Here is a 17,973-nt window from a genome sequence, read left to right on the forward strand (position 1 = left end):
AGTCAGAGAGCCGAAGCTGTGGAAGACGTTTGTGGCACCCCATGGGAAGAGATGGTTCTGACACATTGTTTGGGGAAAAAATGATCGATTTCCTGTTTGACCTGATGTCAGTGACGTCTGGTTTCGTAACCGCGTGCACAGACTAAACGGAAAGGAGAGTCCGCGGCAGCACCAGGCCCACGGCTGGGCATGAGCAGTAAGAAGAAGAGGCAGAAGCTGGGTTTTGTCTGTTCTCACCCCCCACGGAAACCAACACACGGTCAGCCGACTGAAATCAGAGTGCCTACGGGCCACTGCAGGCGTGAGCCCTGATTTGTCCCGGGCTCTGTCACTCATTGGGGTGTTACCTGGAGAAGACTTTTCCAGGCGCTTCCAGAAGGACCACAAGGGGTCAAGACTCGGAGGCATTAGTGCTGGGCCCTGCTTAAATGAGAATTGCAGAGCATTCCAGTTGTGTTCGTACAGAATGGAGAGTTGGACTCACAGTCTTGTGCTCCTGGAAAAATTAAAATACTTGGCATACAGTGGTACCTTGAGATACGAATTTAATTCGTTCTGTAACGGAGCTCGTAAGTCAACTCGTATGTCAAACTGCCGATACTGGACCTGTGCGCCAACGCGCCAACTAGCAGCAGCTTTCCGAATCACGGACTCGTATCTCGGAATTTCGCTTGGATCTCGAACAAAAATATGGACCAAGTCACAGCTCGTATCTTAAAATGTTTGTATGTTGGTCTGTTCATATCTCAAGGTACCACTGTATTTTAAAAGAAAGAACTATTCAGCAGTGTGGGGAAAATTGGAGTGAAATAAGAGCATGTCACCCAGCGGCGCTGCCTCAGCTCTGGTCACACTGGCCTCCCTCTATGTCTCCTCGGCCACTCATGTCCAGACCCGAGACTGGCCTTGACAGTCAGTGTGGCTTTTGTTTGTAGGTGGCAGCTGTTGTCTTTTACCTTGTTCCTGGGAAGAAAGATGGAAACTAGCATTACTGCAGGCATTTCTGAAATGTTTCTTTTTTCATTTCTCATTCTGGAGTGTTGTCCCCTCATTTCTGAGTTTTTCTAATTCTCTTATGTGTTCTTTCATGTTTTGTATCCTTCCTTAAGATGTCTTTTAGCTTGTTTTGAAGTGGGAGGTCTCAATTTTGATCTGTATTGGAGTGTTTCCTGGCATGCATTTGTTTTCTAGGGACGATATTCTGTTTGATTATCTTTTTTTCTTAGGACAGTGTTACAAGGGATTTGACCTCAGTGCTTTTCTCATGTTTATATTCACGTGAAATTAACTTGCCTAGACTTTTCGAAGGGGGATGGTTCAAGGCAATGTTCTGACTTCATAGAGCTACCTCCGCTGGGGTGTGTGTGTGTGTGTGTGCACAGGTATGCATGATGTGTTGCATGTGTGCATGTATGCATGTGCGTATGTGCCTCTGTGTGTGTGTGTGTGTGTACGTGCATGCTTGTCATGTACAATAAAGTTTGCTTTAAGATTTTCTAGCTCTGTCCTTCTCCCCTGCTTTTCTTTCTCTTCTTGTCTCTGCTTTCCTGTTTAACTTGTGTACTCCCAACCTCGTCTCTGCATGAAATCCCATCTAGAAGGAGCCGTGGTAGGTCAGTTCTGAGGTTTGTGGGAGCCAGGTTGCCTCGGTCCCTTGTGGCAGGTCCCTACATTCTTCCCCCATTGGGCACGGCCGTGGCCTGACTGCAGGTTCTGTCCTTACCTCGTCTTTCCCAGGCTTTGTAGTAGACTCCTGCTGGCTGCTCGGGGTCCCCTGTGGTGGCACCCGCCGGAGACCCCGCATCCCACTCACTCTCCCTTCCACACACCACAGAGGTCTTGCGGCTGCTAGGGTCCAGCCTCTCCTACCCATATTTTCAGTTCGTGAAGATAATTTCTTACCTTATTTCATTGCTAATGTTGCCTTTGAGTTTTGGACTTGCTCTCTAGTTGCTGTATCTATTTTTTTTTCTACAGAGACAGAGTGAGAGTCAGATAGAGGGATAGATAGGGACAGACAGACAGGAACACAGAGAGATGAGAAGCATCAATCATCAGTTTTTCATTGCAGCACCTTAGTTGTTCATTGATTGCTCTCTCATATGTGCCTTGACCGCAGGCCTTCAGCAGACCGAGTAACCCCTTGCTAGAGCCAGCAACCTTGAGTCCAACCAGGCTGGTGAGATTTTTGCTCAAGCCAGATGAGCCCGCGCTCAAGCTGGCGACCTCGGGGTCTCGAACCTGGGTCCTCTGCATCCCAGTCCGACACTTTATCCACTGCGCCACCGCCTGGTAAGGCACTGTAGTATTTTTATGTGAAGATTCAGAGAAATTAAAAAACTACACAGCGCCTTCTACCACCTTTCCAGGACCCTTCCAAGTGCCTTTGAGTGTTGAAGGATAGAGAGGGGAGGATGAGGTGTGTAACTGCTTGTTCTTAAATCCAGTTAGGGGCTCTTGGGAGTTGTTTCCCCCAAGATTGCTCATTAGTTTTTTTGTTCTTGTTTTTTGTTTTGTTTTGTTTCGTTTTTGCCATTTTAACTGTTTTTAAGTGTACAGCTCAGTGGCCCATTGTTGTCCAAGTAGTACCGTCATCTATCTCTAGAATGTCTTCATCCTGACAGACTGAAACTTTTCCCCCATAAGATAATGACCCCCCAAGCCCTGGCCAGTTGGCTCAGTGGTAGAGCGTTGGCCTGGCATGCGGGGGGACCCGGGTTCAATTCCTGGCCAGGGCACATAGGAGAGGCGCCCATTTGCTTCTCCACCCCCACCCCCTCCTTCCTCTCTGTCTCTCTCTTCCCCTCCCGCAGCTGAGGCTCCATTGGAGCAAAGATGGCCCAGGCTCTGGGGATGGCTCCTTGGCCTCTGCCCCAGGCGCTAGAGTGGCTCTGGTCGCGGCAGAGCGACCCCCCGGAGGGGTAGAGCATCGCCCCCTGGTGGGCAGAGCCTCGCCCCTGGTGGGCGTGCCGGGTGGATCCCAGTCGGGCGCATGCAGGAGTCTGTCTGGCTGTCTCTCCCCGTTTCCAGCTTCAGAAAGATACAAAAAAAAAAAAAGATAATGACCCCCCATTCCTCCTTCCGCCAGCCCGACAGCCACCATTCTGCTTCCAGTCTCACTGATTTTGACTCCTCTAGGTAACTCGTACCGTTGACCCTTTTGTTACTGGTTCCATTTAGCATATGTCCTCAAGAATCATCCATATTGTAGCAGGTGCAAGAATTTTCTTCCCTTTTAAGGCTGAATAATATTCTACTATATGTATTTCCACATTTTGCTTATCCACTCATTTGTCAGTGGACACTTGGGTTGTCTCCACCTTTTAGCGATCGTGAGTAATGCTGCACTTAACGTAGGTGTACAAATATCTGCTCAAGTTCCAGCTTTTCAGTTCTTTTGGGTAAATACCCAGAAGTGCAATTGCTGGGTCGTATGTAACTCTGTGTTTAACTTTGTTGAGAAGCCTCCCTGCTGTTTTCTGCCACAGCTGTGTCATTTTACATTCCCACCCACAGTGCCCAGGGTTTCAGTTCCTCCACATTCTTGCTGGCACTTGTTTTCTGGGGGTGGGGTTGTTTTGTTTTGTTTTTAAATAACAGCGATCTTAATAAGAGTGCTGAAAATTGTTCTTTTATCAGCTGATTTTTTACTTTTGGAGCAAAAACTCTTGCTTCTTATCTTCTCTCTTATACTCTTCCTTTCTAAGAGGCGGAAGCAAATTTGTCATTAAAAACTAAAGCCTATTTTAGTTTGGACCTTGATTACCCAGTAACAATCACCAGTGTTCTAGAAACTAATAAACAAATAAACAACAGAACAACAGTACTAAAGGGTATTTGGGTTGGGCTCATTCGACATTCTTGGAATATCTGTACTAAGACTTGCTCATTTGGTGAGGACAAGTGCAGTGCTCCCAACAGGTGGTTCTTTCTGACATGGATATTATTTCTTCTACTGCTGCCTTTTTAAAAATATATATATTTATTGATTTCAGAGAGGGAAGGAGAAAAAAAGAAACATCCAGTTGTTGTTCCACTTATTTATATAATCATTGGTTAATTGTTGTATGTGCCCTGACCAGGGATCAAACCTGCAACCTTGGTGTATAAGGGTGATGCACTAACCAACTGAACTACCCAGCCAGGGCCTATGCTACATTTAAAAACAAAACAAACAAGCAAAAAAAAACTTGCCATTTCCTGAGTTTTTCTAGGTAATATTCACCTAAGCAAGAAATAATGCTTTCCATACTTTTCTAAATTTGGCTAATTCAGGTCTGAGTATAATTATTATTATACTTCCAAAGGAAAATTTAGGAAGTGCTTTACTTTTGAGCAGTTTAATTCTTAGAGCCTTATTTGGCTTCATTTTTCAGTGATAATTGGTCTGATCCAAACTGTAAAATAACAACAGACATTCTTTATTGTTATTAAATGGTTACCCAGCCAGGGCACCTTGAAATGTCAGTAAATGATAATACAATATTCTTTTCTTTTTTTTTTTTATGGTGGCAGAGACAGAGGGAGTCAGAGAGAGGGACAGATAGGGACAGACAGACAGGAAGGGAGAGAGATGAGAAACATCAATTCTTCGTTGTGGTTCTTTAGTTGTTCATTGATTGATTTCTCATATGTGCCTTGACTAGGGGGCTACAGCAGACTGAGTGACCCCTTGCTCAAGCCAGTGACCTTGGGTTCAAGCTGATGAGCTTTGCTCAAACCAAATGAACCCGCACTCAAGCTGGCGACCTCAGGGTCTCAAACCTGGGTCCTCCACATCCCAGTCTGACGCTCTATCCACTGCGCTACCGCCTGGTCAGGCTACAATATTCTTTGACTGTTCATTCTGTAATTTTAATATCTTCAGTATTATTTCAGATAATTAAGCTTCTGTTAGAAATAATGATTCGGGCTTGACTGTGGTGGCGCAGTGGGATAAAGCGTCCATCTGGAACACTGAGGTCGCCGGTTTGAAACCCTGGGCTTGCCTGGTCAAGACATATATGGGAGTTGATACTTCCTGCTCCTCCTCTTTCTCTCTCCCTCTTTCTCTCTCTTCTCTGAAAATTGAATAAAGTCTTTTAAAAAAAAGAAATAATGATTCGTACTTTTTTTTTTCAGAGACAGAGCGAGAGTCAGGGAGAGGGATAGATAGGGACAGACAGACAGGAACGGAGAGAGATGAGAAGCATCAATCATCAGTTTTTCATTGTGTGTTACACACCTTAGTTGTTCATTGATTGCTTTCTCATATGTGCCTTGACCACGGGCCTTCAGCAGACCGAGTAACCCCTTGCTCAATCCAGCGACCTTGGGTCCAAGCTGGTGAGCTTTGCTCTAACCAGATGAGCCTGCGCTCAAGCTGGCAACCTCGGGGTCTCGAACCTGGGTCCTCCACATCCCAGTCCAACACTCTATCCACTGCACCACCGCCTGGTCAGGCTGATTCGTACTTATTGATATGCTTTGCAATCTATGGGATTTCTTCCCTTTATTGTTAAAATAAAAAATTTTTAAAGTGGTTCGCATTTCATTTAACTTTCATGTGTAGGTATTGTTTTTAAGAGTTTTTATCTTATAATGCCAAGTCAACTCTCCAGAACTGGAAAAGTACTAAGGACTTTTTTATAAGTTGTGGTTTACTGTAGGCCCCTGCAGAGCGTGGTCTGCAGACCAGCACATCGTCATCCCCTAGGAACATCCCGAATTGCAGGTTCTCTGCCTGCGGCCAAGACCCACTGTTTTGCTTAGTAATTGCTGCATAGCAAAGTACCTGAAAACTTCAAGGTTTCAAACAACAATCTTTGTTTTACAGCTGATGATATTTTAGGTCAGGAATTCAGGCAGGGTTCAGTAGGGTAGCGCTTCTGTTCCACGTAGTGTCAACTCAGACACTCTGTGGTGTTTCAGCTGGCAGCTGGAGGAGGTTGACGTGCCCAGGAGGGACTCATGAGAGGGTCCTCTGCGTCACAGACTCCCTCGGGCCTCCTTACAGCATGGCGGCCTCAGGCTGGGGGCAGGGCTGCTGATATGAAGCCTGCATATCTTTTCCTTTTTTTTTTTTTTTTGGTGAGACAGAGACAAACAGGAAGAGAGATAAGATAGTTGCAGCACCTTAGTTGTTCATTGATTGCCATCTCCTATGTGTCTCGACCTGAGGGGAGGGGGGCTACAGCCGAGCCAGTGACCCCTTGCTTAAGGCAGTGATGTTTGGCTCAAGCCAGCAGCCATGGGGTCATGTCTTTGATCCCACACTTAAGCCAGTGACCCCACGCTCAAGCTTGTGAGCCCACGCTCAAGCCAGATGAACCCATGATCAAGCCAGCGACCTCGTGGTCCTCAGCATCCCAGGCCGATGCTCTATCCACCGCGCCACTGCCCAGTCAGGTGAGACTGCATATCTCTTATGGGTAGGATAGGTGGAGGCTGTGTATTTCTTCAGGTCCACTTTCTTCTAGAAGTCTTACAGTGTCAGTTTCATTTGAAGTTACCACATTCGACATACATTATGAATTTCATAGTAATTTCTAAGAATTACTAAATTAGAGTCTAAATTAATACCTGATTTAAAGTTTAAATATGTATTTTCTTTCTCCATGAATATTTTTTTTAAAAACTCATATAAGGATAAAGAGTGTTTTTTGTTGTTGTTGGGTTGTTTTTTTTACAGAGACAGAGACAGAGAGAGAGGGATAGATAGGGACAGACAGGAACGGAGAGATGAGAAGCATCAATCATCAGTTTTTTGTTGTGTCACCTTAGTTGTTCATTGATTGCTTTCTCATATGTGCCTTGACCATGGGCCTTCAGCAGACCGAGTAACCCCTTGATCGAGCCAGCAACCTTGGGTCCAAGCTGGTGAGCTTTGCTCTAACCAGATGAGCCCGCGCTCAAGCTGGAGACCTCGGGGTCTCGAACCTGGGTCCTCCACATCCCAGTGCGACGCTCTGTCCACTGCGCCACTGCCTGGTCAGGCTAGAGTGTTTTGAAACCTTTTTACAATACCAAGCCTGATATGTTTAGCCTCTATTTTAATTAGATTTGCCTTAGCATTAGGCAGCAGAAAAGATGAAATTTATAGTTTATCCTGTAATTCCATCACAGAGAAAAAAAATTATCTTTTTATTTATTTTATATCTATAGGCACTTAAAATTTTTTATCAAAATCATTTACTAGAGAATTAAAAGAGTTACTGATTTTGTTTCTTTGCTTTATGAGAGTAATTGAGACAATATGAAATTCTATTAAAGAGAATAATAGCCTTTTGAAATATGCAGAAATATGCAGGAAATGATTAAATTATATGAACATTTCAAAGATATTAATTCTGTATTATAGAAGGTTTTTGAGTATTTTTTTTCTATTTTCTTTTTTTTCTACCACTCAAGAGGATTTTTTAAAATAAAGAAATAAAGCAAGACAAATAATTTTATGACTACACACCCAAAACAGAACAATTTATTTTATTATTTCAAAAGTATATCACATGGTCTGTCTTCTGAAAGATTAAATATAAATTAAAGAAATTGATACAAGTGTTCTATAGTTCCTAGAAAAAGCATGAACATCAGTGGAGAAAAATAATCGATAAAAGAAATGTATTGTTCATTTCTTTCATGTTTTGTGTGTCTGTTTATGTCTGTGTGTGTTAAGATTATGTGTACTGTATTATTATATGTATGATTATTCTTTAGCCTGTTTTTAACTGGTGGTCAACTTAAGATAACTGAAGCTATTTGACTGTTTTAGTGAAGAAGCATAGCATTTTTTCATACTGGCTAGAGTCACGAATTAGTTGGCATTGAGAAATCTTGATTTTTAAAGGAATAGTCTCATGGTTGGCTAATTTTTATATCTGCTCAAAGATCTTTTTTTAAGAGAAGGGACATTTTTATTATCTAATTCTAAATGGAGCATCACAAACAGATTTTAAATAGTAGGATCTTCTAAACATCTTACTCAAGAGGTAAGACTTTTCAGAGGTTATTGGAAAGAACCTAGCTGCGATAAAGATTTTTATTTTATTTTTTTCTTTCAGTGAGAGAAGGGGAGGCAGAGACAGACTCCCACATGAGCCCTGACTGGGATCTACCCAGCAAGCCCACTAGGGGGCGATGCTCTGCCCATCTGAGGCCCTTGCTTGGTTGCAACTAGAGCCATGTTTTAGTGCAGGAGGCGGAGGCCATGGAGTCATCCTCAGTGCCCTGGGCCAACTCGCTCTAATCGAGCCTTGCCTGCAGGAGGGGAGGAGAAGAGAGAGAAGCGAGAGGGGGAAGGGTGGAGAAGCAGATGGGCACTTCTTCTGTGTTCCCTGACCAGGACTCAAACCCGGGACATCCACATACTGGGGCTGACGCTCTACCACTGAGCCAACGGGCCAGGGCCATAAAGATTTTTTTTATAGCGACTAGAGTAGCTATTACTCTTGATGTCAGCTATCAAGTTTTATCATTTTGAGCTTTGTTGTTATTTGCAAATGGCTAACTCTCTTAGGATAATATTAAACATTTTTATATAGATAATACTAAATATTGAAAATGCATCCATTTACTTTTGGTCTTGTGGTTTACAAACATACAAATCAAGAACTTTATTAAGAGAGATTTCTAGGACCAAACTAGTCCAAAAGTAACTAGATTAAATGTCTGCCATAAAACTATTTTTCTTTCCTTCCCAGGTTTACCTCCATTTCTCAGTGTGAGCCTTTTCATCATTAAAATGAGTTGAGTATAGATTTCAATTAACGTTCTTCCTAAGTGATAAGGATGTAGACTTAGCAGGACAAGACTAATCATCTTAGCATTATACTGCGGGCCCCATAGGTAAGGTTCAGCGAGCCTTTCCGTACTGTTGGTTCCTTGAAATTTTCTGACCGTTTCTTTCTTTCTGATTAAGACTCCAGGGTATTTAAGACTGAGAAAAATCTATAATGGACTTTAAACACATAGGGAATATCGGCATTGTATTTAAAGTTGGTTGCTATTCATACATCTCTTACTTAATTTTAATAATGATCAACCCTGGAGATCTCAAATTAGATCTGTAACTGTAATAATTTTTGTCTAAGCAGGACCAAACAAGATTTAGATGAAAAGCTTTTAGTATTTTGCATTTAAAATACTCTGTTACCTTAAATATTTATTCACCAGCTTATCGTATTAGTTTATCTAACACACATATATAAACATATAATTAGAAAGTTATTTCATTATAACTGTTCTTTTACTATCTACATGTGGTTAGCACTATTCAACATGTTTAAAGATTATCAATATTAAGAAGCAAACTTCTTGACTTCTTTATATACTTTCTATATTAAGCATATAAAAAGAAATAGACATTAAACTTCCTGTGAACAGAGAATGAATCTCAGTATTCCAAAAATTTTGGATTGGGGATAATATTCCAATACAGCCGTAAAACTCGGCATTCATATTACGTTAAGACGTCATCTTAAGATTGAGCCCTACAGTATAGGTTTATATAGAAGTAGTGAAATAATCACTACCTTCCAGTTGGGGAAAAATGAGGACATTGACTTTGATTAATAACCATCTAGATTTTTAACTATCCTTACACCAGTGAAAGTGTGTTTCCCTAAACCTGCTTATTTGTCTTGACTATGCCTTGAGAAATTCAAAGTCCTTACAAAGCTTATGTGTTTTACTTTGGAATCAGATTTTGTTTTAGTTTTTATAGTGGCAAGGCCAGTCTACTGGAGTACATTATGTCACTTCCTTTCAAAACAAGCTATTTAACTTGTAGTTCACCACTTAGAAAGCACATTGGTCTACTTTTTTAAAAAACAAATGATATGCATTAATAGTATCCAGGCTGGTTATGGTTTAAAGCAGGGGTCCCCAAACTTTTTACACAGGGGGCCAGTTCACTGTCCCTCAGACTGTTGGAGGGCCGGACTATAAAAAAAAATTATGAACAAATCCCTATGCACACTGCACATATCTTATTTTAAAGTAAAAAAACAAAACGGGAACAAATACAATAATTAAAATAAAGAACAAGTAAATTTAAATCAACAAACTGACCAGTATTTCAATGGGAACTATGCTCCTCTCACTGACCACCAATGAAAGAGGTGCCCCTTCCGGAAGTGGGGCGGGGGCCGGATAAATGGCCTCAGGGGGCTGCATGCAGCCCGCGGGCCGTAGTTTGGGGACCCCTGGTTTAAAGAAAGCCTGGTATATATGAAAAGGAGAGTCTTCAAATATTATTAACTAGGGGATAATTTACATGTTTGAATAACATAATACACAAAAATCCTTTTTTGCAGACATTTGCCCAGCGTTATAAAATTAGATTACACATAATTTCAGGAACACTTCTGTAAGGATTAAGCCTCTTATTACTCTTGGGTAACACTGCTGAATTTTATTAAGTGAATATGTGTGCTAAGAAGCGATCGTTTTTTGTTCAGTAGAAAAAGAAATTGGGATATATTAACTGCTCTTTTTCTCTGTTTGCCAGATTTAGAAATGGCTGTTGCATATTGGAATTTAGTATTATCTGGAAGGTTTAAGTTTTTAGATCTTTGGAACACCTTTTTATTGGTAAGTGTCCTCCTGCTTCTTGCCATGTGTGCCCAGGGTGAAGGAGGGTCAGCAGGTTATATGGCTGTGCATGTCATCTAACCAAAGTATTCTACGTGGACCATGTGGTAAATGAAAGTCTTATGCAGAGGCCACCAGGTGACCTCCAAGTTGCCACACAGCTTTGCCACCTGTAGCGCATAGCAGCCCCTGAGCTTCAGGCAGGGCTGCTCCAAGGCCGACTTCGAAAGTGGCTCCTTCTAGGCTGGGGTTCCAGACGGTGGACTGTATTGCTGTCCAGCGGAACCCTGCCACTGCGTGTGGGTTCAAAGTCCAGTACCATTTTAAAATGTATTTTCTGATGCCTCAAAGGGAAGGAGGGCATAGCTGGCCCCTTTAGGAGAGAACCTATCCGTGTTCAAGGCAGACATTTCCGTGTGCTGGGCCTTCTTAGTTAGACAGCTAGCTCCTCGTAGGGAAAATAAGGGAAGTTGGTGTGGGTGTTGGTTATTTGAAGTACGTGAACTACAAGGATACCTCCAGACTCCAAAATAGACCAGTGTGATATCGGGTGTGCTCAGCGCGCTCGCCCTTGTCAGCTCCATCGGTGACTGTGAGAGAAGCCCTGGCCTGGCGGACGACAAGCCCCTCCACTGTGAGCAGCTGTGTGTCAAGGCCCTCCTTGCAATAGTGTGACGATGCCTACATTCAGCTTAATAGCAATAGGCCACATTTACTTAGTTCTGTGGCCAGTAACCTCTACTGCAGACATTCCCCAGAGGACCTGCACACACATGCGCAGTGACAGCATGCTCGCATCACTGCAGCAGCAACACTGGCAGCACCCAGTGTCCGTCGGCAGGAGAGCGGGTAGAACTCAGAGTGTAAATGCAGCAGAATACAGCTGAAGAATGACAGTGAGTCATTCTAGACTTAGGTGCATGAGGCTGGATACATTTCAAACATAGTGTTGAGTGGAACAAAAACAAACGCAGAGGATTTGGTAGGTAGTTATATAAACGTTTTAAAGGGTAAGACAAGCTTCTGAGTTGTTTACGACTGTATGCATGTAGTGTATGTACAGAGACAGGCATGAGAATGATAAATGCCAATCAGAAAGAGGAGGACCTCTGTAAGGAGAAAGAGCAGGATGAGACAGCAGTACCGGGGGTTGTGGGTTTGCTTCTGCAGCTGATGGTCAACAATAGAACATAGGTGTTAGCTTACTCTCTATATTTTTGGTATATCAGAAATACTGAATAACAAAGACATTTTTGAAAATTGTCCCAATATGCTGCAAGAACAACCTAGTATATAGAAAAGTTAATGTGTCAAAATACCAGTTGCCTGTTGCCCTGCATTGCTTCGGAATTGGTTCAGGGTTAGGTAAAGATATTAAAAATGCTGCCCCTGTATTTGACTGAAACAGGAATTTATAACGTGTATTTTATATGTTTTGTTTTTATAATAAATTTACTTTCTATGTTTGCACATTGGCATCATGTAGCTCTTAACATTCATTCAAAGCACTATTTTTAACTTTTAATAATTTTCTTATGATATTTATTCCTCATCTGATTATGTACTGAGGAAACTAAAACACCTGAGAGTTATGTCTCTTTCTTTCTCTTATGTATTAGGAACATCACAAAAGATCAATCCCAAGAGACACTTGGAACCTTTTGCTAGATTTTGGAAATATGATTGCAGATGATATGTCTAATTATGACGAAGAAGGTACGAGAAGTTGAAATTATAGTGCTTCAGATGACCGCCAGAAATGCTGATATTCATGTCAACTTTTCCTGCCCCCAGAGCAAAGGACAGTAGTAAGGTTAAATAGACACTGGGGTCAGAGGGGCCTAGAGTGCGGGGGAGCGATGGTGACACAGCACTGGGGTCAGACGAGCCTAGAGTGTGGGACGGTGATGGTGACACAGCACTGGGGTCAGAGGGGCCTAGAATGTGGGACGGTGATGGTGACACAGCACTGGGTCAGAGGGGCCTAGAGTGCGGGACGGTGATGGTGACACAGCACTGGGGTCAGAGGGGCCTAGAATGTGGGACGGTGATGGTGACACAGCACTGGGGTCAGAGGGGCCTAGAGTGCGGGACGGTGATGGTGACACAGCACTGGGGTCAGAGGGGCCTAGAATGTGGGACGGTGATGGTGACACAGCACTGGGTCAGAGGGGCCTAGAGTGTGGGACGGTGATGGTGACACAGCACTGGGTCAGAGGGGCCTAGAGTGCGGGACGGTGATGGTGACAGCACTGGGGTCAGAGGGGCCTAGAATGTGGGACGGTGATGGTGACACAGCACTGGGTCAGAGGGGCCTAGAGTGTGGGACGGTGATGGTGACACAGCACTGGGTCAGAGGTGCCTAGAGTGCGGGAGGGTGATGGTGACACAGCACTGGGATCAGAGGGGCCTAGAGTGCAGGATGGTGATGGTGACACAGCACTGGGTCAGAGGGGCCTAAAGTGCGGGAGGGTGATGGTGACACAGCACTGGGGTCAGAGGGGCCTAGAGTGCAGGATGGTGATGGTGACACAGCACTGGGGTCAGAGGGGCCTAGAGTGCAGGACGGTGATGGTGACACAGCACTGGGGTCAGAGGGGCCTAGAGTGCAGGAGGGTGATGGTGACACAGCACTGGGGTCAGAGGGGCCTAGAGTGCAGGATGGTGATGGTGACACAGCACTGGGGTCAGAGGGGCCTAGAGTGCAGGACGGTGATGGTGACACAGCACTGGGGTCAGAGGGGCCTAGAGTGCGGGAGGGTGATGGTGACACAGCACTGGGGTCAGAGGGGCCTAGAGTGTGGGAGGGTGATGGTGACAGCACTGGGGTCAGAGGGGCCTAGAGTGCGGGAGGGTGATGGTGACACAGCACTGGGGTCAGAGGGGCCTAGAGTGCGGGAGGGTGATGGTGACAGCACTGGGGTCAGAGGGGCCTAGAGTGCGGGAGGGTGATGGTGACAGCACTGGGGTCAGAGGGGCCTAGAGTGTGGGAGGGTGATGGTGACAGCACTGGGGTCAGAGGGGCCTAGAGTGCGGGAGGGTGATGGTGACAGCACTGGGGTCAGAGGGGCCTAGAGTGCGGGAGGGTGATGGTGACACAGCACTGGGTCAGAGGGGCCTAGAGTGTGGGAGGGTGATGGTGACACAGCACTGGGTCAGAGGGGCCTAGAGTGCGGGACGGTGATGGTGACAGCACTGGGGTCAGAGGAGCCTAGAGTGCGGGACGGTGATGGTGACAGCACTGGGGTCAGAGGAGCCTAGAGTGCGGGACGGTGATGGTGACAGCACTGGGGTCAGAGGAGCCTAGAGTGCGGGATGGTGATGGTGACAGCACTGGGGTCAGAGGGGCCTAGAGTGCAGGATGGTGATGGTGACACAGCACTGGGTCAGAGGGGCCTAGAGTGTGGGAGGGTGATGGTGACACAGCACTGGGTCAGAGGGGCCTAGAGTGTGGGAGGGTGATGGTGACACAGCACTGGGGTCAGAGGTGCCTAGAGTGCGGGAGGGTGATGGTGACACAGCACTGGGGTCAGACAGGTCCCAGTTGACTCCTAGCTTTACCCCATTGGTGACGTGGGGATGATGATGATGATGATAATAATAATAGTATCCACTTGACTATGCCTTGCAAATCACACAGCCGGGAAATAGGGCTTCCTATTTATTTAACTCAAGACACAATTCTCTAAAGCATTTTAAAAATGGAGGTGCAGAGAGGACCACAGAACTACATAGGTGTTTGGAAAAGGCTGTTCCAAGTACATAATCCCGTTTGATGTCTCGGGTCAATAGGCTGAGTAAGCTTGATGATTACAGCTTATATTGCCTTGCACGAACATATTCACACGTTTAGCAGCCCTGACCCCCAGATGTTTCAGGACACTCAGGGGACATTGGAGTGCCCACTGTGCAGTGGATGCTCTGCTACATTTGGAAGGGAATGCCCACTCCCCATACCCTACCCCCGTCTGCTTCCTCGTGCCCAGCTAGGAGGTAACTCCTTCTGGGACATCCTCCGCATCACTCCTCATTGCTGTAGAAAGTGGCGGAGCCTCACCCACCCCGGTGGTCACTGTCAGTGGGAGCGTCTGTGTCTGAGTGTCCTCGGCGCGCGCCACACGCTCCCTAGCACAGAGCAGCAGCTAGTCAGTGCTGGATGAATGAGGGAACAGTTGACTTCAGACTGAAGCCCAGCTTTTCAGGAGCTTTAGCTACAGTGGGTGAGACAAGGCATGTCTACATAAAAAGGAGCCGAATGTAAAGTAGTGAGTGTATGGCTGGCCACTGGGTGGTTGTCTGAGTGTCCTGGGCGTTTAGGAAGCCACGTGGACTGGGTGAGGGAACACGGCTCAGGGATGAAACAGCACCCCCTAGTGGAGGAAATCGGCTGCATCTCTCACTTGGGAAGGCAAAGGGTCCTTGACTCAGTCAGGTCCTGACAGCCTCTGGCAGGGACGAAGTGCGGTGGGGCCTCGGTGGGAACACCCCGGCCAGCTAGTCCTATGTGCCACCATCGTTAGAGAGCACACCAGTGTCTGCCGGCCCTGGTCCTCTGAGAGCAGAAAAAATGGGTAACTTGAGCAGTTAAGTGAAGCACAGGCTGTGGAAACTAAAAATCATTTTAGTTTTTGAAACTATTAAGTGTTGGATTATGAAAACAAGTGCTGAGTAAAAAAAGATATTGCTCTAAAATGTAAATTTTTAAAAAATCTCTTTGTTTTTCTTTAGGAGCATGGCCTGTTCTTATAGATGATTTCGTAGAATATGCACGGCCAGTAGTCACAGGTGGTAAACACAGCCCTTCCTAGGCAGAAAATGAAAATGGATTAGGTTATAAACTGAACCGCATCCTGCAAGGAGACATTTTGGGCAGTTTCTGTGTACATATGTCACTGATTTCAGAAGTCACCCTTGACCAGTCATGAAACTGGAATGACCATCTCACTCTGCGCAGAGAAAGTGACGGCTGAAATTGACACCGTACAGAGAGCCTCAGAAGATAGCAGCTTTGGACTGTCTGGAGCGGGGTCACATAGCTGTTGCTTTGGGAGATTTCTGCATGATTTTTATATTTATGAAAATGTCCCAGGACTGCAGAGCATGCTATTAATTCATGGTTTCTGGCAAACACCAGCACTACCACACTTCACTGAATTATATTGTAATTACACTTAAGAAAAATAAGTATTTGTGTCCTTGGTGTAGGATGTTGTATTTTTATACAAATCAAAGCTGTTTAAACTGTGCCCAAAAGAAAACGATCTTGTTGTGGATTCTAACATTTTTTTTAAACTTGGTGCCAGAAATTCAAGATTTATATTTTTTGAATTATCTAATATCTAGATTTACCAGATCTATTTTTGTTTTAATTTTCTCTAGATGTTCATCTGAAAATCACTGTATAGTTTTTGATAGCCATCACAGTTTCCACAGCAGTGGCACATGTGATAACTCCGGGAAAGTTTTATTTTAAACGGTTTACAAATCAGCGAGTCTATTTTACCTCTAATAATGTCATCTGAACTCCCTAAGAAGTTTCGCAAAGTAAGTTTTTCTAAAAAAGAATTATATTTATTATACTTAAAAAGACCTTTTTCCATGAAAAATATTTCTTTTGTGAAGGATGAATTATAGATGTAAAAATCAAGCCAGGTTGGTTCCTTTTCGCTATCTGTAATATTCATGTCTACTCTCCAGTCCTTTGATGTCTGTACACATTTGGAAGCTAAAATGTACATCATTGTTCAAAAAAACCAAACAAACAAAATCCAATCAGAAACCTTCATCTCATGTGTGAGCCAGCGTCTGTCTTTGCCTCGTGTCGCCCTCTGATTCTCCTGGCGTTCGCCTTGTCAGAGAGGACCGTCCAGGACAGCACGGGACGGATGGGGAGCTCGTCCGCAGGCGGGAGGCCCGCAGCGCGCCCGCACTTCTTTTGGAAAAGCGCTGTGTACGGTTTTGAAAAACCGCTGTGTGGACCCTACCTCATTATTTGAAAAGATCTTCCCGTCACAAGTGTGCCTGTTGCCCTGCCCGCAACCCAGTTGATGAGGCAAATAAATTGGGGTTATTTCGGGACAGAGGAAGTATACTCTTGATTTCCTGTAAAGAAAAAAGTGTGCCTAAAATTTTTATTTGACTTCCAAAAATGTGATTCACTGAGTGTTCTAGGAAGCACCCATGTACAACATGAGGTTTGTGTGTGTGTGTGTGTGAACTATGTATACTTTTGAAAAGAAAGCGTTCAAAGGGGGCAGCGGGCCGTGGAGGATTGGAAAGAGGGCTGAGGGCTGGAGACCACAGGCTAGGGTGGGGTCATCGGTCCATGACTGGGTGCGGGACCCGGTAAGTCACTTAACCTCTCCCAGGCCTCCACTTCATGCCTACAGAAGAAAAAGCGAGGCCATCCCTATATGTAAGTCTGTAATTCTAAGAGAGCATTTATTTTATATAATAAAAGCTAGCTTTAATAAAAAAAAACCTCAAGATATTTAAAGCATCTTTCCAGGCTTCAGGTGTTCCTGACATGTAGGTGTTGTGCTCAGAGCAGGTTATGGAATTTGGACAATCCTGTATAAGTTATAGAGGTCTGTAACACTTTTATTCTTAAGATTTGAAGTTATATGAGGAAAAAATATTCGATGGACTTATCAATAGATATCAAAACGTTAGTAATTGGACAAAGGCTCTTCAAGGAATTGTGAGTTTCTTTTTCTTTTATTATATACATTTAAGTCATGCATGCTACAAAAGTGTTAAGAACCTTGGAAATATTGAAATAAATTATTTTCTCTGGTGTTGTAGTATACTTTTAATTCTATTCCTGGTTGCTCCAATACTGTCCACTAGATGTCAGGGTCTTGATCTTGTCATGGAATTAACTGACAGGAAGGCACCGCTATAGCACAGCGAGCGATACAGGGAACGTTCCCACGTGTGTCCAGCCGGCTGCCCTCGTTAAATGATCATGTCCCCAAATTGACAGCTTTAGTTGTTTAGATTAACTTTTTTGATTGATTTTTTTTGAGAGAGAGAGAAAGCAGAAGGAAGACAGAAAGAAACATTGATTTGTTGTTCCACTTATATTTGCATTCATTGGTTGATTCTATGTGTGCCCTGAGCAGGGATCAAACCCACAACTTTTGTGTATTGAGATGATGCTCTAATCAACTGAGCTGCTCAGCCAGGGCTAGTTTTCCTTTTAAATGTCATGTCATGTGCTAAATATGGTTGTTTCTGTGTGAAACATTAAAGATCTCCTACACCCCTTGAACTGATAGATATTATAAAACCAGAATACGCTGAAATGCAAACTATAAGTATATTTAAAATACACAAATTAACCAAACATAATAGGTTTCAGAAATATATATTACTTGTGTCTTTATAGAGTGCCTTTCAAGA

General features: G+C 44.2%; 1 protein-coding gene across 13 annotated transcripts in view; it reads left to right on the forward strand.

Annotated features, from left to right (window-relative positions):
- The window catches only part of DCUN1D2 (defective in cullin neddylation 1 domain containing 2), a 38,292-nt gene extending 20,927 nt beyond the window's left edge, over window positions 1-17,365 (forward strand). For 11 of the 13 annotated variants that reach the window (XM_066380505.1, XM_066380503.1, XM_066380509.1 and 8 more), the window contains 4 exons: window positions 8,679-8,723; window positions 10,487-10,569; window positions 12,189-12,285; window positions 15,298-17,365. In XM_066380505.1, the coding sequence (XP_066236602.1) occupies window positions 8,679-8,723; window positions 10,487-10,569; window positions 12,189-12,285; window positions 15,298-15,377 (305 nt within the window). In that variant the 3' untranslated portion in view covers window positions 15,378-17,365. The remainder of the gene's footprint in view (window positions 1-8,678; window positions 8,724-10,486; window positions 10,570-12,188; window positions 12,286-15,297) is intronic. The other 2 variants (XM_066380516.1, XM_066380504.1) reach the window with 1 other exon arrangement.
- The last annotated feature ends 608 nt before the right edge of the window (window positions 17,366-17,973 follow it).

The sequence above is a fragment of the Saccopteryx leptura genome, chromosome 4 (assembly GCF_036850995.1).
Source record: "Saccopteryx leptura isolate mSacLep1 chromosome 4, mSacLep1_pri_phased_curated, whole genome shotgun sequence".
Taxonomy (NCBI): Eukaryota; Metazoa; Chordata; class Mammalia; order Chiroptera; family Emballonuridae; genus Saccopteryx; species Saccopteryx leptura.